Here is a 27,472-nt window from a genome sequence, read left to right on the forward strand (position 1 = left end):
CGCTTCACAGTTTCTCGTGTAGAGGGAACAGGTGAGCAGACAGATCAAGCTCAGACACCAGGAGTTCAGTAAGTAAGGGGAAGGAATATTGTCTTCCTTTTGCCAAGTGAATTATTTGGGAGAAGTAGGAGACAGAGAAAGGGAAGCATCTGCTTTGGCTTTATTAGAGGAGTGTCAAGTCCTCTTTTCCTCCATTATTAGTCCTTCTGGAAGCTATCATCCCATGCCTTCCACCTCTCTCCTCTTGGGAAAGGCTATTAGTAGGTTGTGATGGCTGCTTTATTGACAGCATAAGCTGTTTGGTTAGCAATAGGAAAGTTAAAGAGTACTGAGTTGCTATCTGCCTTGATTTCACTCTGCAGCCCTCATTGTGGGCTCTATTAACAGGGAGAGAAACAGATTGTAAGTGAAAGGCAAATTCCTTTAACCAGAGCAGACAGGGCAGCTCCAGTACAAGTATGCTGATCGTTGTCAGGAGCCAGATGGAGCCTGAGACTTACAGCAACAGCCTCTACCAAAGAAGAGGGAGATGCTGAGGTGCAGGCAGCCACCACCCCGGCAGCTCTGCAGGCGCCCAGAACTGATCACGGCCCTGGTTCAGACCTCACCTTCAGCCCCGGAGCCCTCCTCTCCCTCCCAAGAGCTCTGTCCCAGTGCAACACCCCTTTCTGGACAGAAGAGAAGGCACCAGAGGGGTAACTCGGGAGACACAGGGTCATCCTCCAGTTTTACCACAGACTGCTGGTGAACATCAGGCTAGTCACTCCATCTGGTGCCTCAGTGGTAAAATGGGGACGCCTTTACCTGATGGATGGCTGTAAGTACAATGGCTCTGCCGGGGTTGCTGTATCACGTTTAACACAGCGGCACCAACTGATACTACTGTGATATAAATCACAGGGAGTTACTGCAGGTTTACATCACTAGGAGGGCAGCCGAGATCAAGCTTCAGAATCAAATACCCTAGAAGTGCACGAGCACTCACCTTTAATTTCTGAAAAAAAAAAATAAAAAAATGAAGGGACTTAGATCAGAGGCTCAGACTGAATATGGATTTCAGGGGAAAACCACTTGCAATCTGTTACTGCAGAGTTGCCTTTGCCTGGGATGGAGCACATGTCTGGGACATTTAACTGGAAAAAGCACTACAAAATACTCTCAAGAGACCCATCCTGCTCCAGCCCAAAGCACTTGGTCTAAAAAGATCTCTTCCATCTCTTCAACACTTCTGATTCTCAGGGAACAAAGAACAGCAGTCATTTGTGAATGCGAGCTATTTACAGTGCTCAGTTCCAGGCACTCCCCTCCAAGGAGGCTGGGCTCCGGAGAGAGACCGCTAAATGGCTGAGAGATGTTATCTGGCTTTAAAGGGATGAACTATGAGAAGAGAACTCAATTTCTTTTCCCCGTGTGCAGAGCCAGATCAGTGTAAGATGGTTCAAGGCTTATAAAATATTAAATCAGGCACACAGTCTGAACACAGATAAAAGGGTTTGCATTGATGAAACAGCAGCTTTCCAAGTATGTGCACAAAGTCATGTCACACCCAGAAACTTTGGCTGGGATGTGCATCAGCCAGGGCAAGCTGCGGTTTGTGCACCCCTCAGTCAGTGGAGACATGGTTTGCATTAATATTGCACGTGAAGGAAGCTGAAATAAAAGGCAATACAGATGAAAACAAGGACAAGGTAGGCAGAAAAGAAGAGACGAAATGGAAAAGGAATAAGCTGGAACATCATGTGCATTAGGAGAGGGGGTGATGAACCAAGCAGTCAGCTCTGCTCATTAGAAGCCATAGCAGAGCACAGGAAGGACGATATAGCAGGTAAGATGACTACAGCAAATCATCTCTGGCAAGGCTGTTCTGGAGTACCATAGGCAGGTACCTCACTGCCCCTGTCTGATGGAGGCAATGTCCCTGCTCTCCCTTGCAGCTGGGACATGAGGACAGAATACACTGGGGATGATGAGGCACATGGACATTGGCTGGAGGGGGCTTGGGTAGCTGGGTGGAAAGGAGAGGTGTGCATACACAGAAAGGATGACGGAGAAACAGAGCACCTGACGTCTGCAAGAGGCAGACCCAGGCAAGGGAGAAGGCAGTGTAAGGCAGAGCTGGAAGCTGCAGCGAGCTGTGTGGCTGTAGCTGGCACTTGGCATAGACACAACAGTCTCAGACTAAGCCTTTCAAGGCTGCAGGAAGCCCTTCTGCATGGGATCTGCACGGGAGGCATTGCTGCTCGGTATAGCGGTAAATTAAAAACCTAATCCACACTAACGAAATCACCAGAAAAACACTGTATTCCCAGGGAGCCCAGGCACCAGCCAGCGGGAAGCACTGCTGCGACATGAGCCCGCTGAGAGCATCTTCGGTTGGAAGGACAACGTGCCGAAGGTGGGGGCTGGGGAACGGGTCAGGATCTCCGCAGTGCCCCTTGCCCACAGCGAGTGACTCCGCTCTCGCCCCAGGCCTGCCACAAAACATGGGGAGGAAGGAGCCAGGGCTCTCGCGTTACCCTCCCAGCCCTGGGCAGCCGCCGGGCGCGAGGGCGTTGGGGCCAAGTCAATCGGCACAAGGGCACAGGCTTCCTCCAACATGGGACGTTTTCACTTACCTCTTTCTCCCCACAGATATTGCTGATAATAGAGCTCGAGGCTGGGCTTGAGGAAGGTCCCAAGACTCCTACCACTCCTTTTGGCAGAATCTGGCACACTGTGGGCACCAGAAAGAGGAAAAACACATTAGGCTTTGTCCTCAATTTCCAGCTGACAGTCATGCTTACAGAACCTGCTGCACCTTACTAAGGATACAGCAACATCTCCTTCACACAATGTACTCCCTGTCATTTATGTCTCCAAAAAATCCCTCTATTCCCCTCTGAAGCAGTGGCACACCACCTGTGACACCCTCCTTTCTGTCTTTCCCCAGCCTTTCTAAATCCCACCTGAGCTCTCACCAACACACCTGTATCATCATCTCTGACTCAGAACTGGGGTCTTTCTCTTGTAACATCCCTTTTTGGCCCCATCTGCTAATCTCCAAGATAAAACACTAACTAAAGTTTATGGAAGATGCTAAACACAACAGTGATCTGTCTTCAAAGCATCATCTAGCAGCAAACAAACTGGTATGAATTTCTTCCCTCAACCTCTGCAGAGCTCAGTGGTAATAATGAGGATCATATTACTGTTTTTCATTTGGTTTTTTTTTTCTGGCAGTAGTTAATCTTCTGGCTCCATGCCACCAAGGTTAGCAGAACAATAAAAAGACCCTGACAAAATGAAGAAGTTAAATCTCTTCCCTCAAGCTTCCTGGGTTAAACTGCAACCTTTTGTCCTTTTAATTCACAGCACAAATTTAGCTGAATGGCACTCCAAGGACTACCCCAGCTGGTGTCACCTCCCTGCTGCCATCCCAATCAACCACGTCACTCAGAAACGCTCCTCCAGAGCAGCTTGTGCAGGCAAAGCCTCGCAAACAGAAGGTGAGAGCCCCTCACACCTGAATCCCCGGACTCCGAAAGGCTGCTCTGAACATGTGCTGGCCACGGCTTCTTCTGAAATACCAGACCTGCTTCAGCATCGCCACGCACACAGCTCCTTTCTCCCTGGACAGACAAAGCCACATTTGCTCACCTGGCGTCAAGTGACTGCTTTCTGAAGAAAGAGGATACCACAGGGGAGAAAGGAGGCACCACAATTCCTTATCAGTTCTGGCGAGAGCAAGCTCACAACATTTTCATATGTAAAAATTAAACCACCATATCACAAAGCTGAGATTTTAAAGATAGTGCCTCTTCAGTATCAAATAGCTGGCTTATTTCAGAGCACCATCCTCACTGCAGGTCCCTGGCTTACAAGCCAGACAAGGTTTTGTGATGGTTGTAAAAAGTTACCTAGATTCAGCAGCTGGAAAAAGGAGCTAGAAAAATTCAAACCAGAATATAAATTTTGTAGTGAAGAGAATTCATCATCAAGACTGTTGTACTACAGATCAGAGCAGGTTTTCTATCAACTTCAGGTCTTTAAATCAAGACATGAAATGAGAGCCTATACTGCGCTTGGGTTTTTGTAGAACAGTGAGCTATGGGGCTGAGTGAAGCATTCAGCAAGTGAATGTCTACAGTCTATTTTCTGCAGAAGATAAGATCAGCTAATCAAGGTGGTCATCTCTGGCCTTAGACTTCATAAGTCTCCATAGCTTCATGACTGGAATACAAGGCCAAAAGCTGAGGACTTAAGTTGGTCACTCTGGGAAACTGGTTTTACTTCTCTTCGAGTGATGCATGAAGGAAAAACTCCATATACTACTAGGTCCCTATACATACTGATTGCTCTGACTTCTTACAGAAAGTGCCAATGATATGCAAACACCTTCTCTGGGGTTTTCCCTCCTTCCATGCTCTCTCAGCCTCCACCATCTCAGTCTGCTACAGAATGAGTGATATTTTTCTGCAGCATCTTCAAAGGAATCCAGTACTTGCTTCTCCTCTTCTCTTAAAAATTTACAGGCACTTACACCTCTTCAGAAGATCCTTTTAAATAAGAGCACCAGCAATTTGAAAACCTTGCATGTTATCTCTACGGCACTCATCAGTTCCTCTCAGCTGCAGCAGACCCTTCACAATTCATCATCTAGGAGGAAGAAGCTGCTCCAAGTCCTCTTTACCCGCAGGTCATTATGGAAAAGTCCTGGGGGGAATTTTGTTCTGCATGCAGGGGAAAGTTTGGTGAACACTTTTCTTCTCATCTCTGGTATCAAGAACAAAACGTGGATTAAGTAGTCATGGTAACAGAGTTGCAACAACTGTCAGAAGAAAAAGACCTGGCCTATCACTCCAAGAGTGAAACATCCAGTAAAATTAAGGAAAATGAATGGAAGCAAAGTGGAGGTGCCTGAGGCAAAGGTTCCGACCAGGTTTGGAAAGCTGCTTCTCTTGTAATACAAACACATTTCCTATTGCAGAACATTACTGGATGCTGTTAGTCTCTACAGGGAGAAAAGGCTCAACCCGGTACCATCGTAGGCACTGTGGATTCAGACAAGCACTGGTAAGGATGTAGAAACATCAGTCCTGAACCAAAAATTCATCCTAAATAACCACACGGACTATAACCACAGATACTAGTATAGCCTCTGTCACTCAAGTCTCTTCATACTCCATCAAATGGGTGCCATGTAAGCTATATACTGTGCAAGACACATTTTTGATTGGTGCAAACCCAGTTACCTTTGCCCAAGATTGTGTCCAATTTTTATGTTTTTTTAGAATTCAGTACCTGAAGAAATACAGGACATTGAAGTGATGACATGCTGAAAACCTCTTTATCATGAGGTTTTATCATGAGGACATGGGTACTTACTGATCATCCTTGAGCTGAAGGCCTGATACGTCCCAAACCTCCTATTCCAGCCATTTTTATTGACTGCCTGCACTCAGCTGTTTTAAGTAAACATTTTTGAACGACAGCGGGATAGAAAAACCAGAAACAGGCTTAGTGAACAGATTTCTTAACACTCTTTAAAACACATCAGTCTTTGAAAACAAAACATCCTAGGGTACACCCTTCTCTGCTGAGACCTGCACTGGTTTAGGCAGGACAGGATCCTCCTGCCATCACTTAGGGGCAGCTCCTTGGAGGTGTGAATGAAGGTTTTTCTAATTCTACATGGACCTCCCTAGCCCTGCTGCTCGCACAGCTCAGATGTCCTGTTATGGTTGCTCCCTCTGCACAGTTATGGGCTTTGCCCAGAAGCAGGGGTGGGGTCAGACCCTCCTGTCCCCCTCCCAGCACAGGCTGCAGTCTGGAGCAGGGAGGTGGCTCTCACGCAAGCTCAGGAGTGTGTTCAACACGCCATGCAAAACAGTGACCCTCCTTTCATACTAGCAAGTCTGTCCTGCCATGTAAGCGAGGAAGGGCTGTGTTCGATAGTTTCCACAAGCATATTTGGGAATTAAGTCCAGGTCTGCACACTCAGGAAGCAGCAAGGTCTGTTTTAAAGGAAGATGGAAATATGTGCTTATTTTTGAACGTGAAAAAGCACAACAACAAGTGAGTAGCTCTCGCATTATATACGTATGCATATGCACTTAGTCATGGTCAGATAGTGCCTTTCACGTCCTGGGATCTCAGGGCACTTGCCAAGAATTTCCATGAACTCTCCCTGTTCAAAGTGTGGCTGAAAGCACTCCAGTGAGAGCACCCACCCACGGTGCAGAACACAGCATCTCTTTCACTCCATACAGATACCTGACATGATGGTTTCAAACTGCATGCAAAGAAGATTCCTGCCTCTAATTGAAAATAAATGAGCAGGGAAGGTCTGCAATTACCTCAACATTGCCACGATTGCAAAACATATCAGAAGATCTTGAATGACAGGGACTGGTCAAGACAAGATTCTTATGCAGAAAACAGCAAGTGCATAAACAGACGGCGTTACAGAGGGTGCATCCCTGCACCACAGCTCCGAGACTGCTTCCTGCAACATCCTTTATGCTCCTTAACAGGAACCCTCTATGAGAGCAGGTTTAAATGTGAAATCCAGCAGGATCACAACAATGGTGGGACATTTAATAGCACATTTGAGCCAATGTCACTGAATGGATGTATCAGACACTTCGAAATATTGGTGTGAATAAATAAAAATTAAAAATCCTTCAGTTGCTCACTCACTCTGACTGCTGACCTGCCCTAAGATGTTTGGATTAACAACAAAAAGGCGCTTAAAAGACCAATGAGACAGTAGGGGACAGGGTGGTAAGTAGAAAATCCGTCCCTCCCTGGACATCAAAAGGAATAAGGTAAAAACATGATAAAACAAGTCATTTTGGATGTCCATAAAAGGAGCTGAAACATCAAACACAAAGAGAGAATAGGCTTTACTTATAACGACAAAAAAGCTCTATCCATAACCTTTCACTGCAAACTCATTTTGAAATACAGGACTTTACAGATGTTGCATATAGCAACAGTCAGTGTTTGTCTTCATTCACATATAAAGCTGAAATAGCAAACTATGCATGAACGTGATTAAGACTGACTCATATTTTACCTTCTATAGCAATTGTGATTTTGTGGCCCCCTAAGAGTAAGATGCCTGAGTCAGTCAGGAGGAAAAGAAAAATAGCTCAACAGTAAAATAAAAACTAACTCTCAAAAAGTCTTTCTTCTCTTAAAGCACTAATTGTACATGGAATATCACTGATGGGGTGCAATCACAGTGTTCCTAGATCAGTTGGCTAAGCATGCTAGCTGTGATATTTAAGGGTGATTCAAAGGGCGTGAAATTTGAGAACAGTATTAAACAGATGTATAACAGCTTTGCAGTCATAGGTTAAAACATCTAAACTGCTTTTATTAATATTACGTGTGATAACAAATATCAGTGCCGTATTAAAGCTGAGAAGTCAGACATCTGAAAAGCCATAAAAGCCTTGAAATATAAGTTAAAGGATCTGATTCTCCTCTGTTACCAGTATAAATCAAGAGTAACTTCAGTGACACTAGCAGCGGATCCATGCAGAATCCAGATTTTTCCTTTTGTAAGAAATGCTTCAAGACACTTTTCACTCTGAAGAAAAGGCAAATAACATATTGCAAAATTATGTGAATACTCACTTCACCAAAATCAAATCAGTTTGCTCCAATTTCTACTTTTTACATTCTATAGGTCAAAGTACAGAAAACAAAGAAAATCACTCTGAGGTGAAAATTCGAAATAGAAGATTGTCTCTTCCTCACTTATCCCATTTCCATGTTCTCCCCAAACACAACGTTTGCTGAAATCAACAATTTCTTGCATAATACTTCATTCTCAGCAAATTAGTATGCTTCTGATTGAAAATCGTTCCAAAAGAATTATTTCTGTGCAGTGTTACAGGGATGCAAGTGAGAAAGAAATCTCACTTGCGATCTTTACCGCAGCTCTGGGGTCACTTGTTAAATCGAGCCTGTTTCCCAAGCAAAGTTAAATAACAGAAACACTGCTACGTACAGAAGATTTATGAGAAAGGGAAAAGAATGGAACTAAAAATGCTGCTGGTTCTTTTAAAGACACAGAAGGCTTAGGCAAGCAAGTAATTTTCTCACTTCCTAGGAGGCTCGCTGGGAGATTTGGGATACTTTCAGGGGCAAACTGGGAATGCACTTGGAAACCCAGGCAGTCCCCCTCCCTTCTGCATTACCTGGCCAGTGAGACTGGATTTGCCCTATTGCTGTGTCAAACGAGGGTAAAGCAGGATGCCACAATCCTGAACAGATGGGAGAGACCAAGAAAAAGTTAAAAGAGATGAGGCATCCGAAAAGATGAACTGCTGTTTTAAACAGTCCCTGTGATGCTGCATGTGACGATCTTAATCTAGACTGCCTCATGGGTGACAGGCTCTATAAATAGACATACAGGTACTTGCTGATACGCACTTTATTAACTGAACGCTTCCATAAATAATGCAAATGCTAATTCAGGAAATGAAGGAGTGATCCGCTGATCCCGCAGGCCTATTGAGCCCGTTCTGCCCATTACCCAGAGCCACTCCCGATCGGCTCCATGGGGCTCCTAGGCACAGGGCTGCTCAGGGCTATGCAGAACAACCGCCAAAGCTGCGTGAAAAAAACAGCCTGCTCTAGACCACAACATACTACCACCCCTTTTGGGGATACCCTGCAGATTACAGGCTTGGAACAGAGAACCAGTGGGAAACAAGCCTAAAATCCCTATTATTTAAAGTAATTTCTCCAGCTTTTTCAAGCCAACTTATAATAAAAACATTATAGTCCTCCTTTGAACTCTAAAGGTTGTCTTAAAAATGACTCTAAAGGGAAGCTATCCTATTCCAAAGGATTTTCCCTCTTACCGGAAGAAGCGATTACAGATCTTCTTGGTTTCTTTCACTTGGGCTCCTGAGAGGTCTGTGGGACACTGAACATCAATTTCTTTTTTATTAATCAGCATGATGTTGACAAGATTGGCATCTAGAGGAACAACTACAGTGGAAGTACACTGGTTTTTCAAAACTAGGTCTTTTTAATCCACTTGATTTCAAACATCACTTGAAAAGTTCACTTTGTATAAACAAATCCGCTGCCGATCTAAAGCACTGGAAGAGCTATCATGTTTGCTGACACACACCGTTCTGTATAACTCAATTGCACTGAACTTGCCCGTAGTCTCCTGTTGGCACACCATTAAGTACTTTACAAAGGACGATCATCTCCTGTATCATTACATCCGTTTACTGATGCACAGATTAAAGAAAATAATTTGCCCCAAACTGCTGAGATGAATGGTGGCAAAGCTTACTGGGGAACCCAGATCCTCTCAGTCCATGCCAGGGCTCTCCTCACAGCACCATGCTAAACCCTCAAATGAAACCTGGTCTCAGCACTTGCTGTCCAAGTCTAACCTCCCTGCACGTGCTGCTGTGCCCCGGCGGTGGATGCACCCAGGCCCTTCCAAACGCATGGCTGGCAACTGTACCAAACCCCTGCACCAAACCTGACTGTGCTCGGGCTTTCCAGAGACCTACTTCCATGCTAGCACGTGTTGACAGAGGAGCAGAGAGGTGCTTTTTAACCTGTGTACCCCCCTTGACGATCACACAATTATCCACCGCAGCAAGCGCAGCATGACAGACACCTCCTGCGAGTCAGCAGAGAGAAGAACTGGGGAAGGACCAGCTACACAGAGGGGTACTTACTGGTTTCTGCCGTCTCATACTCGCTGTCTCTCAACAGCTCAAAAATGTCCACTTCCACTTTGGCTTTTCCGACCCGCTCAGGCGCGCGGTTGATGCGGTTCTTGGCCAGGGTGATGGAGAGCCTCTCCCCTCTGCTGCACTCCATGGGGTCATCCAGGATGGCAGCTGCGGGGGCAAAGGCGTTGGCAGTGGTTAGGCTCGGCAGGGACCCGGCTCAGCTCCGTGCACCTCCCTGCCCCCCCCCCCAGCACCCCTTCGGGATCTCCGCCGCCACGCAAGCAGCTGCCGCGCTGGCACTTCTGCTCCTGCCACCGCTATTGTTAGCGCATCCTCCCTCCCACTCACGGCCTTTCCCGCCACTTCGCCCACCTCCCAGGTCTTGCCAGACACGTGGGCGGCAAAATCTCTGCAGCAGCGGCTGCATTACCTGCCGGCGTGCTGTAGCACGACACGGCTGCCTCTGCTGCTGAGGTCCTGGCAGTGCCCAGCACCCACCGTGGCACCGGCGCCCGCCCGCTCGCCCTGGGTGCTCCTAGACAGGGACATGCAGCTGTGCAGCCCCAAGCAGCCCGGATCCGGGCACTGCCTCACATCCCAACAAAGGAAAAACGTCCCCAGATAGCCTCGGTTCGCTCATTTGAGAATGCATTGGTACGGTGCTGATAGTTGGAATATTTCAGGAAGCATGTGGGCAGTTGTGGGTGGGAAGGGACAAATATTTTTCAAACAGAAAGCACTTGACTCTTGAACTCAGCTCCTGGGCCTGCCCACTCAAATCTGTGTTATGCAGAGGGAGATAGTGTGGGGTATTATTTTTATTTTCTTGACAGAAGGCAAAAAGAAATTAGAGTTGAGCATTAATCACAGCGTTTCATTATGAGCTGGCACAACTTCTGCACCCCAGTGTGTTTATCCATGCTAATAAGAGGTCTCCTCCCAGAATGCAGCTATTCAGTTGTACCTGGAGAAGAGCAGCATTGTTTTCCATTGTGTATATTAGAAAGGCACCAATGTTTATCTTCTCTTCCCAAAAATCACTCCAAAGGGAGTGATGCCATTCAGAACTGCTAGGGTGTAGATGGAATCGCAGCTCAGTGCTGAATCAAGCCCTGCACTGCATGGGTTATCAAAGCAGGGATTAGTGGGGCTCTGCTGGTTTGTGTGTCAGGGAAACAGGGAACTAACCACAGCAGCTAGGTGCCTTGTTGAAGCTTTGAAATGTGTCATTGCGCTGCAGCAGGTTTGGATTTTTTTAGACAGGGAAAACCAGAGTGAATCACATAAATCAGCTGAAGTAAAGCATATTGGCTATAAATGGGAGGTATCCTGCCTCCCTAAGAGCAAGGGCTGGTGGCAGAATCCAAGGATACACATATTTGGAAGACATGGCTAACTGGGACCACTGTCAGAGAAGCATGGTGGTGTTGTGCTGTAGGTGGGGCTGAGAACATGTTCCTCAGAGGGCTGGTTTGTGCCCTGAAGGTCCTCACTGCTCCCCCAAGGATCACTCTTCATTGCCACCAAACACATGGAGCCTCCAACACAGCCCAGCCCAGTGAAGAAACCTGTCTTGGTTCAGGCTCCTCTTTGGCTTTCCTGCCCTTGAGACTTGCTTTGAACCAACCCCAAAACTCAAAGCATAGCCCAATTTCAACAACCAACTTGAAACACATCTCAGGGCTCTTTTCTCAGCCTTCCTATTCCGGTGGGATCTCTTCTCTCATGACAAAACTGCAGAGCACCTCTGCTTCCCAGTCCTGCCCTAAACCCAGCTGTGGAAGGTTACTAGATCCACTGGTGAAACAAAGATGGTTAACCCTAGCCTGATTTACTTTGTATCCCAATGATACCCTCTCAAGAACTGCTTCTCTTCCTACTTTTTCCCAGATTTATAGGAGCTAAACTGAACTAAGTACTGATAAAGAAACACACAGCAATACTTATTGTACAATACACACAGATGTCTTGGCAAACATTCCCAGTCCTTCAGGTGACACCATCTCCTCTGCTCCGCTAACATGCAAGCACCATCATTATCTGCAAAGCTAGGGCAGTTAATCTTAATCTCATTATGCAAGAAAAAAGGTTGTGCTTTCCTCTAAGGCTAGGCGCATGGATCACAGGTTTTTTAAGACATCGATATGGCTGGTGACTGCTCTTAATTACAAAGAAGCTGAGAGACTAAAGTGCCCCGACAAGCAGCTTGCTCAACTCCCCACTTCTCTAGGAAAGTAGCAACAGACAGCGAAGAAAATCCTCATACACAAAACTGTCTGAGGTGTGTTAACTTTTCACTATGGCCCTGTTTCCAGGAAAGGTAAAGCAATGTACTGAATCTGATGAACATCACAAAATGCTGCATATGTTCCAGGTGCTGACATAGCAAAATTAAAAATCAGTGGTGGGGGAGTGTATGTCAGCACTCTTAGATTCATTATTTTCTAATTTAAAGTTTCAAAAAATCAATAAATTAGACAATGTTTTCAAGTAATATTCTTCAATTGTCAGTTTTCAAACAAAATTCACTTCCACAAATGTATAGTTAAATACATTTTAAAAATAAGAGTCTAAAGCAAAGCATTTAAAAAAATTTCCTCAGGCCACCTAGACACAAATGTTTGCACAGAGTTTGTTGCCTCTTCTCAGGATGGGATTTTCCATTCTTATTTTTGTAAATTTTGAAAACTTCCCTACATTTGAAGAAAACGACACCAACAAACATTCTTCCCTACTCAGCTCTGATTGAATTTTAACTTTGCAGCCCATTTTGGGAGCAAATGCATGAGGTAGGGGAAGGTGCACACAGCACATGGCAGGTTTTGGAAAAGAAAGGAACACAGCCAGACAGCCTGGATCCTAGCATTCTAGAGCCCAGCCACTAATCAAACTACATCCCTGTGGGGCCTCGTGATAGAAAACCAGCAAAATTTTTTCAGTTGTATTTTGGGACACTAGTTAGTTTTACCAAATATTAAACCAACCCCCAGAACAGAATTGGTAATGAGGCTGAACTGATCTTTATTTATTAAAGCTAGCGGATGAAAAAGGTCATTTAATGTTTAAAAAAGCTTGGCTTTAAAACTTCATGTCTTGGGACACAGTGCCAAAGCTCATCTAATAGCAGCATCATTAAGTATGAACGAAAATCTTTATAGAAATTCCCTTTCATCTATTCCTGTCTATTAAATATGGGAAGATGCATCAAGTAAATCTTTAATCCTGAAAAGTTACAGCGAAGTCTTTGAACTTTGTTGGCCTCAAAAATCACTTCTATCTTCCCCATCATAATAAATGTCTCCAACCTAGACTGACTTCTCTGTGAATTATGAGAAAAATATTTCACAGGGAGTCAGGAGCACCTGGGTTTGTGATGCCCAATTTAGGGCTGCTTCGGCTTTCATAGCGACTGAGAGCCAAACAACTTCAAGTGAAGTAAGCAAGGACTGTCAGAGGGTGAACTTTTCTCAGGAAGAGCTGGCTGGAAACATCTTTTCCCATGGCATGTTCCAATCCTGATAGATAAACATCCTTTATATAGTAATAGGGTTTTTTGTTGTTGTTTGTTTTGTTTTGTTTTGTTTTTTTAATTCGGTGTGCCCAGGTTTTCCTTACGCTGAACACAAAATCTGCAAACCCAAGAAGCTACAATCCAGAAGAGTTTATCGCTTTGGATATGCCTTGAAAATAGCCGGGTCACAGACGCTCAAGATTCAAGCGACAAGTGGCTTCAACTGTAAATTTCCATCCAACACAAATTTCAGATGCAACACTTGAAGTTAACCATTAACAGCAAGAACCAGAAAAAAGGTACTACTGGTAGCCAAAGAAATGCAAGATGACGTGAGAATATCCCTCTGAGAAAAATAGATTTCAATAACTTTCCTATAGATCATCCCCACCTCAGTGATTTTCTAGCCCTCAGAGGTGGGCAGACACGATGTGGGATGAGGAGGCAGAAATCGGTGCTCTCTGATGACGTGTGTGTGTGTATGTGTGTGCACATGTGTGAGTGCACAGCTGGCCCAAGCCCTGCCCGACCGAGATCCAGCATGTAGGATATCCACGGGTGCCTTCTCCCAACAGGAGCCGGACAAGGAGCTCCCCAGAGCTGCAGCTTTCTGAAGCTCCATCAGCCCCAGCCCCACACGGCTGCCCCACGGGAGGGACAGCCGGGGCTGGGGCATCTGCCCGCAGCATTTTCCCCCCACTTGAGCAGAACACAGCCACAGCAGTATGAAAGGCAGATGCTCAAACTCTTCTGCCTTTTCTCCTCTTACCCTGGAGAAGCTTCTCCAGGAGGAGGAAGCATAGTCATTTCTCACCCCAAACAATTCAGCCCTACTCCTTTTCACCAAGACAGCGAACGGGGGGGACAGACAGCACTGTCAGCTTGTGTGCTTTCAGCAGTGGAGACAGCTGTCTTCCTGGAGCTGGGCTGAGACACAGCAATTCATCCTGTTAAAAGCACCAGTCAGTTTACAGACAACACTGAAATGTAATCCTTTCCACCCTCAGTTGGGTTTCAACCAGTGCTAAAAAAGCAGAAAGCCTCTGTTCTCCCATTCCCCCAAGCCATGTGGTTCCCCAGAGTGCTACCCGCCACCAGACAGATTCACAACATATGCACTCTGACAAGCCTAATACGACTGCAAGTTTTACTACATTATCACTACTTAATTCATGACCCAACCAAGATCTAATGAAGTAGCGTTTTTATAACCATAACAGGGAACAGATGTTACCAGGAGGTTTATACACTGCTACAACAAACAGTGTTCAGCTGACCTTTCCCTGTTAACTTTATTAAGTACTGCTACATTTTCTCAGATGCTTTTCATACCATTGAGACGTAAAGCCATACGCAGAAACACAATTGCCATCTCAAGTCATCTCTTGAATATGTAGATTTAGCAAGGCACTGGCTCAGTAAACATGCTATTTCACTGTTCATAACCTGTCCCTCCAAGTCAAAAAGATACAAAGCCACCTGCAATATTTCTCAGCTGTCTCCTCTGACAGGTTAAGATCACACCTACAACCTCTTCTGATTTATACTGTAAACACAGTCCTCAAATCCTCTATGTTCCCATTATAAATGGGCTCTCAAATCAGGAACTGTAACCTCAGTTCAACCAGCTTTAGACAACTAGAAGATCCAGTACCTACCACTGGAGCTGATCAGTCCTTAGTCTCAAAACCAGGAACCCTTCAGATCAAAGGCATCCAGGAAAACATACCATTCTTCAAAGCACCAACTTCCTGCTGGGGTACACCAGCCTCAGGAGATGCCCTGGAACATGGGGGAATCACCCCAGACCCCCACATCTCCCTAAGCACCTGCACTACCCTTATCATCAGAGACCCACCTGCAGCTGCTCTCGACTTCATTAACCCCAAACTAGCTCCGAACTCACAAAACTTCAGATGCATTTGAGGGTCAATTGATTAAAAATGGTTGCAGGATTGCCTTATTTTGCACTTTTCCCCTCTGCTGAATACGGTATCAAACCTTCAGGCTGTCAATACACTAAAATATACAAAATTTGCAGACTTCCTCATTACAGGGCTGTCAAGTATAGCTCCAGTGGAGAAACAGGTGGGACTGTGTTTCCATTATAATCTCTGAAGGGCTGCTTAAAAATAAAATAAAAAGTCATCAAAATGCTATTACTCTGAGAGGAAGGGATCTCATCAAGGAAAAAGAAAATCTAAAAACATAAACTCTCCTTCACAAAGAGAGCTGATAATGTTTGTCTGATCACTGTAGCAGAGGGCTATTTATTGCTCTTGGCCAACATTTGAAATCTGCATTTAAATGGAGCTTCCCTCTCATTTCTGCTATCCAGAGAGTGTGAATTCAGGAGAGAGAGTGAGAAGGGGAGACATGATAAAAATGGCTAAGTGTTTTAGTTTCTACTGCCTGAAACAACCCCTCTTCTCTCTTCTTCAATAATCGGTTTGTGTACATAAAATCAGAAAAACATTCTCTGAGACCAGGAGTTTCCAGGAAGATGGAGAATGCCATCACACTTCTCTGCTGTCCTCCCCAAGCCTGTCAATCATGCTGGACCTGTTACAGTGCTGGGATGCAAAGCCTTAGTGTGGGTAGTTCATCTTTGTGCCCCAGCAAATGTCCCTCCGGTCCAGGCAGGTAAAAGCACTGCCAGACTCCTTTTCCCTCCTCCACACACACCGATGTGAAACAGAGATGGCTTTTCATATCCAGAAAGGGGTGGGTGGGGAAAAAAAATACACACTTCAGCTGCAATTCTGAAAGCAGGCATCTGCAAGATAGGTCTCATCTCGCCTCTCACTCCGCTTCATGTGCGGGGAGGAAAACACACTAATGAGACAAGGTCCTGCTCTTCCTATAAAGATCACCTGCTTTTCCGAATACAAATCTTACTGTGAGGCAGCAGCAAACACCCTTAGCATGAAGACAGAAGCAAAAGAGGAAAAAGGGATAAGAAAGGGGTCTGAAATGGAAATGCCCTGTCCAGACACAATCTGAAGCCATCCTCATGTACAAAAGCAGAGCAGCAAACTGAGGTCCTTTAAAGCCAACAGGGAAACACCTATGGGTTTCCACAGATGCAGACTCAAGGCACGCTGCAGTGATGGATAAAGTCCTGATATATGAATTCAAATAGTGTGTTTGCAACCAGATAAGTCCTACTTAATCCCCTGAATAGTGTGTCAAGAGACTTGCCAAAAATAAGGAGAGAAAAGCAGGGGGAAGAGGGAATGACTGTTTTACACCTCAGGAAGGTTAAGGTCAGGGCTGAGGCAAGGAATAAATGATTATGGCTCTGAAGAAAGGGATGTGCGAGGCCTCTAGCTGGAAGAATGAACAAGAAGGGCTAGCTATCTCACATGCACAGGGTTTTGTAGACAGAAAGGGAAGGAGGTGAAGGTCTAATGCTAAAAATGGAACGACAGGAAGGCACAGTAGGACACTTCACTCAAGGCATCCCAAGAGCCGCATACACCATCCAGAGATGTTGCTACCAAAATCGCATGGAAGCAAATGGGCACCAGGAGGGAAGAGCCCTTTCAGCGAGAAAACAGGCAATTCCAGCCACCAACAACCTGTTTCTGCACCTCTGTATGTGGTGTGGTGGGATGCCTTTCTGTTTCTGAAGCTTTGCTTGCAGCAGGAGGTACTCATAACAGTGCTCTCTAGTACAGATTTTCTGCATCTCTGAAAAGCCTATCTGTCAAACTGGACTGCAGCTTGCCACAAAATTCAAGCTACTGGTTAGACACTCATATCCACACAAGGTCACTCCAAGCGCCTAAATCATGCTTTCTTAGGAAACCAGCCTAAAAGCACTGACTCAAGTTGGGAACAACATTTTCCTGTCTGTCTTTTATTTCAATAATGTCAAGCTGAGCTTCAAAAGAAAGTTTTTCTGCCCATTTTCATGGTCTCAGGTGACTGGCAGCAGCTGTGGTTTTTAGGAGGAGAGCACTGGGAAGCCCTTGTGGGGCCAGTAAACTTGGCAAGACCAGGAAACAAGCAGGAACTTAATTAAGTCAGTGGAGAGTATAAATACAAGAAAAATAACCACACAAACCCCAAGTGCCACTTCCAAGCAAACAAAAAGAATGAGGAAGGAAGAAACAATGTGTAAAATTCTAAGCTAAACAAAAAAATATCCAAAAAACAAATGGGGAAAGTCCGCTAGGATTTATAGTTACAATCATAGATTTGAGAGATGGCAATGAACAATGCAGCAGTGGGACTCTGCATTTGAGAGCCAGCAGCAGCCACTGGTGTGAGAAAGAGCCTGCCACAGGATGGGGAGGCAGGAGAGGAAACTGCTGCAGAGCCCCAGATGATGCAGGACACTTCCCTGGTCACACACCCACGATAAGCATGTTCTGTACCTACAAGACAGGTGACCACAAAAGCCCAGAGCTACATCTCCAGAGGTGGCTGTATTTCAGTGGCAGCCAAGGTTATTCCAGCATGCACACAACTCTCTACAATACTTTGGGGTTTACTGATTGACAGTGATGCAGAGAGCGCAACATTTCTAAAATTGACACTTTGCCTCTTGCAGAGGGAAGCATTTCTTGAACCTCCAGCATGCTTCAGGATTAAAGGATTCTGGGGCTCCTCTAAAGCTGGTGGGTTTCCATTAATGTAAGTGAGACCTTTAGTGGCCATTTTCTTCCTAACCCTTCAAGGGATCTTAGTATTTACGGTGCATTTGCTCTTCTTTTAACATCTCCCCACTGGAAGGATGCTAGGGCTTTGGCACCACTTGCTGATTCTTCCCAGGTTGGCAAACACCGGTGCATTGCAGAGTATGCACAGCTTAGACCAAATGATGGAGCACATAAGTGCCAGGCCCCAGTTTCAGGCTTCCCCCGGCCAGCTGATTAATTGCATACACAGAGACAGCAAATCGCCTTGGACATATTCCCAATGTCAAGGTGAGAAGGGGAAAAAAATTGCTGTAACAACAAGATCTAGGGTTTTGCTTTCACTAATATGAAGAGCTTACAGATACTTTGCACCAGTTCTACTCTTGCTACAAGTCATTAGCCATTGCTACTATTACAAATCTCTAAAAGATGGATCCAAGGACAAGGACCTACCATGGTGGATGTAGATACCAAATATGACAATTTCTTTAAAGATACGAGACAAACAAGTGATAGGTGGATTGACTTTCATTCTCTTATGATGGATGAAGAACAGAGGCACAAAGAGATAAAGCAACTCCTCAGGGTTTTACAAGACCACATAGCAAATAATCTGAGTTAGTATGCCAAGAGACTTCAGAAACCCTTGTTTAGCACCTTAGCATTTTTACTTACCGCCACTGAAACTTGACACTTCTGCTTCAGTCTACAGGCATCCAAGTGCATCACAAAAGTTAAGTGAGCACTCTTAACAGAGCTTTTGGGAGACGGGAACCTCCAGAAGCATCAGCATATTAAAAAAAACATGTATGAAGACAACTGAAGACCAGGGTCAATGCTACAAGGCTGAGCACAGCTTGGATGGAAGATTCAAACTATATTTGGAGCCTACATAGAGGAGAGGGTCAGGACCTACAGAGGGCAATTCAGAGCACCTAAACCAGGTAACAATTTGTCCCTAACAAGCTGGCCTTTAGAGTGTCTGCTCTCTATGCACCTGCTCTATAGGACGCCTCACTGTCTACTTATCACCACCTCTCTGCCCCCACACTGCCCAGATGTTGGTGCACCGATGCACAAGGGAAGAGTGTGGCCTAAGAGCTGGAGGTGACCACAGAGAAGCTGAGTAGAACATGGGAAAAGGTGACATTGGAAACCTCACCCTATCGCAGAAGATCCAGATGTATTAAACTGCATTAAAGAGTTTGATCCAATTATAAAACAATGACACGCAAGCCCTTCACTGACGTGCCTCAGGATTGTTTTAATCTCTTTGCTTTACTGTTAGAACAAACAACTTTTCCTGCTGAGTCATACTGAAATGAGATGCTAAAGAGCTGCCACACCAGATGTGGAGGCCCTTCAGATCCAATATCCATCAATCTACAGAGCCTCTATTTATTTATTTTTTGCCACTCAGCCTTCAGCAATTTAATAGGTTACTTTAATGTCTTCCTGTCTTCCTTCTTTAGTGTGCTCTGCTCACTGCATTTTTTTTTCCCCTGATTACTTCTTCCCCTGACTTCTGGATAGGAAAACAAAACAGGATTTTAGGTTGTTTTTTTGTTTGTTTTTTTTTTTTTCCCCTGGACTCTGACATGGTTTTCCCTCCCTTTCCATCCATCTTAGCAGCAAACTGCTAATTCATCTAATCTCTGTTTGTATACTTGTTTGCTAAGAAAGTGATGATGCATTAGCTGAGAAGAACTGCTTTTTCTTTCTTTGCTTATGTACAGAGTGGCTCCTGTTCAACCCCAAATAAGCAGAACTTCAGTGCCCAAGCCAAATGGTCACTTCTGAGACTTAGAGCTGAACTGGCTCAGCTACACCACTGAGATTTCCAGAGGCCCGTCTGCCTTGAGCACTGAGCCTTCTGGCACCTCCCACAAGCTCCACCATCTCTAGCACAGCGCGTGAGTTCCCAAGTATTCATCATCACAGTAACTCCATGAAGCAAAGAAACACTACCACACTCATTTTGAAGAGGTCAAGTAACACATGGATACTCTGGAAAGTTTAAATTAATTAAGGCAATGTGCACCAGCTACAGTACATTAAACTCTCATACGGATGCTTTTGTTCAGGAAAAAAAAAAAAAAAAAGCAGCCTCACTTTGTTATTAGACTACTTCTTGAGAGAAGGGATCTAGAGAGACCTAAGTGACTGAAGTGATGCACAGTAACATCCCCGCCCAAGGCAATTTGTCTTAGCATCCTCTGGAGATCATTCTTACCTGGAGTGATAAACATGGCCTGGAGAATCCTTGGCACAACAGAAAATAACCATGAAATCCTTAAAAGTTACTCCAACTTTTCCCAAAGAATCTATGAGGTTTCTAGTACAATGCTCTTCAATACAGGTAAAGAACAACTTTTAGGCAAACAGCTTTTGCTTTCAGCTTGGGAGCTCATTACAGATTCCCCTACATCTGTGCAATGTAGAAAAATTTTAAACATGCTACACAGAACAGGAAAGGGCAAGTGAAGAGGAAGAAAAGAAAGCAAAAGGCAAGGATAAAGAAAAATCTCAGTTGCCTAGAATAAATTAAATCAGACACAAAAAATTCTTAGTGAACAAGGTGAAAGAAACCCAAAGGAAAAGCTATTGCAGACTTGCAGATGCTAGGTGTGATGGAAGAAGCAGCTTGCTAACGCAGGAGCAGGCGGTGGGATCGGAGAGGAATCAGTACCAACACTGGGTCATGAATGAGATGAGATGTACCACAACCAGCCACACTTGTAAAGCAGAGGATGAGTGAAGTGAATTACATCCCCTGTAGTTTGTTATGATGCTTCATAGAGAGGATACTGCTTTAGTTACATTACTGCTACAAAGAACTGGATCAGGTTCACAGTGATAAGCTTAATTAAAAAACAGTTATCCATAGGCTGTGGTTTATGTTATAAATAAGCAACATTTGTGCTGATTAATTAAAAGTCATGGTTCAGATCATTAAAACCTCCTACTTTCAGCCACCTCAATGAGGATACCTGCAAGTGCTGAATCCAGTCACAGACATTTTGTCACTCGCGAGCCCGAGCACACACCAGAGGGGAGGGCAGGAGGACGGTGGAACTTGCCAAGGCACCCTCCCACTGGGAGAAGGCTGGGACCAGCTTGCACTCCAGTGGGTGGTCCAAGGCTTCTCCACTGGGGGTTTGCTCTTGCTGCTGTCACACGAAGAGTTAGGGTTGCTAGCTGCAAGCAGCACCACATTCCCCCTAGTTCTCAAAGTCTGTAAAAGGCGTCTTAAGAAAACAATGAAAACATCTTCAAGACAGGGAGCTGTGTCAGCTGCCCTCATAGATCCAATTCTTTTTCATTATCCCAGCTAGAAGAACTTGCCTGGAGAAACAGGACTGCTTTATCATCCTCCCCAGCTCTCTTCCCACATGAGCTGCCCAGGGCCACCTCCGGGACGTCAATCTGCTAACTCACCATCAGACACCCAGACCTCCCCTCCCCGTTACCCACTCCTTGCCACCCCTCCTACTTCGTGCATCACAGTCTGAGTCTCCATGCTCATGCTCCGCCATGCATGCAGAGATAACAGGGAAAAATAAACCCTGGCCCTTATGAAAGGCTTCACTCAATGAGCCTTGAGGCTTAAGGATAAAATTTCCCTTCAAGCATTGCTCTGAACTAGGATGAATTGAGAGTCATGTCTAAGGCTTATTCTAATTGGAATATTATGAAAACAGGACAGATGCTTTCTCTCCTCTTTTTCAACCTTCTGCTCCTTCCTCCCATGGCCTGAGAGGTTTTACATAGCTCTAGTATTTCAGAGAGTGGCCTAGTTGCTCTGAAGTGAAAAGCCAGCTTGGGAAGCTATGGTTTGCTCAAGCTCATCTGTCACATCTGCTCACAAACCCAGTGGTTATTAAAAATTAGAGCTGGTCAAATTATTGTTATATTTTGACCACATGGAGATTATTATTATCATCCTTCCCTGCTACCCATAACCTCTCCGCATGAATCTTTCATGAATCTGTCCCGATTCCTGCAAAAGAGCTGGGTTCATGCTTTGTGCAAACCAAGTTTTATCCCTGTGGAGTACAGCAACAGCCAGTTCACCTTAGATACACCCAAACGCAGAACCAGTCTCTTGGCTTGAGCTGACCTGCCAGGACAATTTGTGTGGTGCATGGCCCATGACATTCTTGTGTGACCACGCATGGACAGCCATACGGGTGCAGTGCACGTGGCTACTCCTGCCAAAGGCCACTTGCAAATCCTGTGATGAGAACATGTATGATTTGGTCATATGATGTGCACACAGCTAATATCAGGAGAGAGACAGTTACTGAGTACAGCCATCATTATCCTCTTGGCCTGCACTATTAATTCCGCACTTGCAACGACACTGTAGTCACCTTCCACCAGTGTGAACGATGCTCCTGTTAGACCCCCCTGCAGTGCTGGGGCCAGCTCGGGGGCCCCCAACAGCAGAAGGACCCGGAGCTGCTCGAGCGGGGCCAGAGGAGGCCACGGAGATGCTGGGGGGCTGGAGCAGCTCCCCTGGGGAGCCGGGCTGAGAGAGTTGGGGGGGTTCAGCCTGGAGAAGAGAAGGCTCCGGGGAGACCTTCGAGCGGCCTCCCAGGGCTTAAAGGGGGGACAGGGAAGGGGGGGAGGGACTCTGGATCAGGGGGTGGGGGTAGGACGCGAGGGGTGATGGGTTTAAGCTAAAAGAGGGCAGACTTAGGTGAGATCTAAGGCAGAAATTGTTCCCTGTGCAGGGGGTGAGGCGCTGGCCCAGGGTGCCCAGAGCAGCTGTGGCTGCCCCCTCCCTGGAAGGGTTCAAGGGCAGGTTGGACGGGGCTGGGAGCACCCTGGGCTGGGGGAAGGGGGCCCTGCCCGGGGCAGGGGACTTGGAACTGGGTGGGCTTTAAGGTCCCTTCCAATTCAACCATTCTATGATTCTATGACATCAACTCTGGAGGGAGCCAAGATGAGGCCCTAAGTCACTAATGAGCCCATCAAATGATCCCAACAAATTCTTCAAGGATGATTATTAGCTCCTTCATCTCTTCCAGTCTGTTCCCTATTTCTTAACACAATCTTACCAGATTGGGAACTGACTAATAACAATAATAATAAAATAAACTTCGTTTATGATCAGTTGCAGGATTTGGGCTATTTCCTCCATCTATTCACCATCACAGAAATTGCCTTTTAAATGGATAACAATGATTGTGAGGGTCCAGTTATTATCTCAAAACCTCACATTTTGATGCATCCAATGTTGTTCTCTTTTATAAATAACAGTTATTACTGTAAAGTGATTTCCCCCTTCTGTACTTCCAAAGAGTTCCTGCAGGAGATGGCAAAGAAAATGGGTTCCATTAATACTACACTTAGGCCCTGGTGTTTTTGTACTTTAACTCCCATCGTTAATCTTCTAATGTGTCTTTAAACAAATGTCATTTATTCCACAACTCTCTGGCAGCTATTCTTCCCTGTCTTCTCCCCTCCCTTTTCCCCAATACCCTCCCCTGTGAAGTAGGAGCTCTTCCTCCCCTGACTCCTCAGTGGGTGTTGTGCTCCTGCCAGTCAGGGAAAAGCACTTCAGCTCTGGTTCAGGCAGTTTGCTGGTAATTACAATAAAAATATGAGAGCCCACAATCAGGAAACACACATCAGAAGGAGCTGTGATTGGAGGATTTCTGTCCTCCCTGAAACCTTGCAGTAAGGATCACGGGATGACTTTGCTGAAGAGGTTATTTTAAACTAATCCTAGGGTGACAGTCACCTCAACAGAGCTGGGTCCTTGTGAAGGCTCTTAGCACAGAGAAAATATTGCCTCTGGCACACAGCATCCTCTTTTGAGCACACTACAAGTACGACTGCCAGATGCCACTTTTACCTGATTTGATGGTGATAAACAAGGCTGTTCTTTTCATTACACAATCACGGGGCAACTGAGTCTGCAACTAGCAACTCTTTGCACAGGACTTTGAAACAGCCTTATACCCCTGCCTGCAGTGCTCCAGGCAAGCCATTTCTCAGCAGTCAGAGGAGAAGTGCTATCACCTCCTTTTCATGGGGATCAGAGGCAGAAAACAGATACAGCCCGATTCTGCAGGCATCGCTGGAGTCCTGCTCACGCTGCCAAGAGCACCAGGCCAGAATGTCCATCCAGCAAGGGGAGGACATGCTGACCTTTTAGCAAAGGCAAAAAAAAATTATTTTCCAGAATAATTAGGCTGATTAAGGCTAATTACGCAATAGCCTTGAGGCACATGGGCACAGAATTAGTGCTACATTCTGCTTACAAGCTCTGTGCTTGAAGACACAGCACCCACACAGCCATCCCCCTCTCACCTTCCCTGTTTGCCAGGAACAATTGGTAACTCAGTCCCTCAAGCAAGTGGTTCCCTTATACAATGTGCAGGTACATTAGCTATGAAATTGTCAACAGAGAAGGATTTCTCGCCAAAAAAACTCATTTTCATAAACAGGTTAACAGCAAGACCAAGCCACGAATGTGAACTGGAGATAAAGAAAAGAACCTTCACATGCTACCCACTTAGAGTTAATAATTTTCCCCTGTATCTACCACCCCTGGCACCAGAAATAGCAATGATTAATATTTTGAGTTACCTCATGTAACTTCTGGACATCAGGACTTTTCAGGTTTTTCCTCCTCTCCCAAGAGTTATGGCATTCCTTCTACCCTTCCTCAGTTACAGCTTCCTCTTCATTATCATCTGTCAAGTCCAATTAACATGTGCACTGACATCAGAGAAGATTATTTCTGCAGTCTCCTGTGAGAGCCAGTTGACAGGAGCCTCCACCCTTGAGAAGCGTGAGTAAGCTTCCCACCAGATTGCCACTGTTCTTCACATGATTCTCCCCAGGGAGCCCCAGAGCAAACAACGCCCGTCTTGCAGCATTTGCCTTTGGTGGCCACAGAGGACATTTTGGATGCTGGAGAATGCCCACCTGTAACTGCTCTTTGATCCTAGAAGCCCATGACCTCCCAGATATATTGTCTAGACACCTACCAGTTGATCAGTTTTTCAGCAATTTTGAGGACTATTAGGTGTGGAAGGAGCAAGATGTCCCATAGTGCTCAGTAGCTGCACACTGGATCAGCCCCTATGCAGAGAGGTCAACATCCCTCTGTGTGTCACCGTATCTCTTCAAATAGGGCTTAATAGGGATAAGTCACGCAGAGGCCTGATACAAAGCACTGGGTATGATAACTATTTTCTGTTTAAGCAGTTGCCCAGACCCTTGCTTCCATCAGTGGCTGGCTGACACTGATTTGCCCCAACACTTCCCAAGGGCAGTGGGTGCTGCGGTGCTCCTCAAAGACCCACAGGGACTAACCCTAGGAGCACCAGCAAGCCCGGGCTCTGCTCACACCAACGTCACCAAGCCTCATGAGCAAGATGCTCCCCCCATCTTCTGGTCTTCCCCAGCTCCTGCTGTTCTGATGGCCAAAAAGAGGCCATCACATTTTCCCAGGCAAGAAGAAATTATACTCTGTCCTGGTTTCAGCTGTGATAGAGTTAATTTTCTTCCCAGTAGCTGGTACAGTACTGTGCTTTGGATTTTGTGTGAGAATAATGTTGATAACACACTGATGGTTTAGTTGTTGCTAAGTAGCACTTATCCTAAGTTAAGGATTTTTCAGTTTTCCATGCTGTGCCAGCAAAGAGATGCACAAGAAGCTGGGAGGGAGAATGGCCAGGACAGCTGACCTGAACTAGCCAGAGGGATATTCCATACCATAGAATGTCATGCTCAGCATATAGACTGAGGGGAGTTGGCTGAGAGGGGCAGATCACTGCTCAGGCATCAGTCAGCAGCCGGTGAGCAATTGCTTTGTGCATCACTTCTCTCTTCTTGGGTTTTATTTCTCTCTTAAAAAAAAATTACATTCCTTCTCATTATATTTATTATATTTATTATTATTATAATATTTTATTTTATTTTATTTTCATTATAAAACTGTTCTTCTGTCAACCCACAAGTTTTACTTTTCTGCCGATTCCCCATCCCACTGGGAGCGGGGACCAGCAAGCAGCGGCTTCATGGTGCTTAGCTGCTGGCTGGGGTTAAACCACAACACTCTCCTACCTTTTGCCAAAGTCCCATCCCTGCTTCTGCAGAACCAAGATCATCTCCCTTTTCCCAATCAGCTGCCTACTGGGATAAAAGGATTTCAGGTCAATAATTTGGTTGTTTGCAGGTGCCTCCTCTGAGCTGTTTTACTACCTCCAAACTCAACGTGCCTTTCACAAAAAATGCTTGGCTGTGTTTCCCATGTACCTTATTAAACAGTTAATGAGGAATCTGGATAGAGCAAAATCACCAGGAAATTAAGGCAATATGAGCCACTACATCCCTCCTATTTTAAACAAGAGAAAGCACAGGAAAAAAATCCAAAATATTTCCCTCGAGAAGAGTGGCAAAAAGCTACAGGGGAAAAGGTAAAGGACACCACTTATCCTGTGGAACACACACAGCAGGTGTTACACTACTACGTAACCTTAACACAATGAAGTGTGTTAATGATCAGGAACATTACCTGGTAATAGTATGAAGGTCATGTAGGAATAGTCTCTAGTACAACTGGTTCTGACCATATCACTCTTGCAAGAAGTCACTTTTTGCTATTTCTTTAGGTGGAAAACTTTGCTGCAAGGTTGTGGTTTGTCTTTGTTGTTTTTGTTTGTTTACTCGGAAAAGGTCATATAAAGGTGGGAAAAAAAAAAAAAAAAGACAGATTTGAATCATTTTCTGGCATGAGAACCACTGACAATGTCTTCTAGGCCAAAACTGATTATTTTCAAACCATGACAAAAATTACAATTTCTCATGAAAAAAAGCCCTGTAAACAGTTTTTCAGTTTTTTGAAATGCACAGAGAGGGCTCTCATTACACTGGAAGTCTCTGAATGCCTGTTTTCTTTTGTGTTTTGGTATTTGTGTAGGACCTGGTATGTGGCTTATGGCCAGAGTTGCAAGATGCTACTGAAGTATACAGTAAAGGATATTAATCACTCGGCCATGATTTTATTTTTCATAAAGCCAAAATCTAATATGTGCTTGTATATATGTGTATAAATTAACCATGGAAAGATAACTTTTGTTTAAAATCAACTGACAAGCTTATCAGCCCTATCAAGAGCAGCAAAGTTCTGTCCTTTTGCTTATGGGATCTTCCTTTTTCAACTATCTCAAGAGCGGAACACACACATCCCAATTTCCCTGCCTCAAACAGACATTAAAATCCACCACGTACCTAGACTGAAAAGGTTGGCAAAACCCACAGCTCAACACTGAGAGCTTCAATTAAATCAATTAGCGTCCACATACATGGCTAATATTGGAGACATAGGCGAGGTTTTATTATCCAAATAGAAAATCAGTTTGTGTGTCCAGATGGTCACTGGAGGCGCTGTAATTACCATACTATCACTGTAACTCGGCGAGTTTGGGCCCGTTTCAATGGCACCAGCCCTGTTTATCTGCTTGGAGGAGAGCCTGGGCCATCTGGGCAAGACGAGGTTCATTGTCTGCCTGGCATCCATGGGATAAACACAGCTCCCCCACTCATTCAACTGTCATTTATTAATATTGACTCTGAAAAGGGATGAGAGTGACAGG

The 27,472-nt window shown here is 45.2% G+C and overlaps 1 protein-coding gene across 6 annotated transcripts in view; it reads right to left on the bottom strand.

Moving 5' to 3' along the window:
• GRIK4 (glutamate ionotropic receptor kainate type subunit 4) overlaps positions 1-27,472 on the bottom strand; it is a 210,591-nt gene that overhangs the window by 69,669 nt on the left and 113,450 nt on the right. For 5 of the 6 annotated variants that reach the window (XR_006166055.1, XM_042800563.1, XM_042800565.1 and 2 more), the window contains exons 3-4: positions 9,702-9,866; positions 2,616-2,713 (exon numbers count right to left, since the gene is read on the bottom strand). Coding sequence is in view for 5 of the 6 variants with exons in the window: in XM_042800563.1 (XP_042656497.1) it covers positions 2,616-2,713; positions 9,702-9,866 (263 nt within the window). In the remaining variant the exon portion in view is untranslated. Of the gene's footprint in view, positions 1-2,615; positions 2,714-9,701; positions 9,867-24,455; positions 24,580-27,472 lie in introns of those variants that run through there. The other variant, XM_032998214.2, reaches the window with a different exon arrangement.

This window comes from Tyto alba, unplaced genomic scaffold (assembly GCF_018691265.1).
Source record: "Tyto alba isolate M040663 unplaced genomic scaffold, T.alba_DEE_v4.0 Super-Scaffold_32, whole genome shotgun sequence".
Lineage (NCBI taxonomy): Eukaryota > Metazoa > Chordata > Aves > Strigiformes > Tytonidae > Tyto > Tyto alba.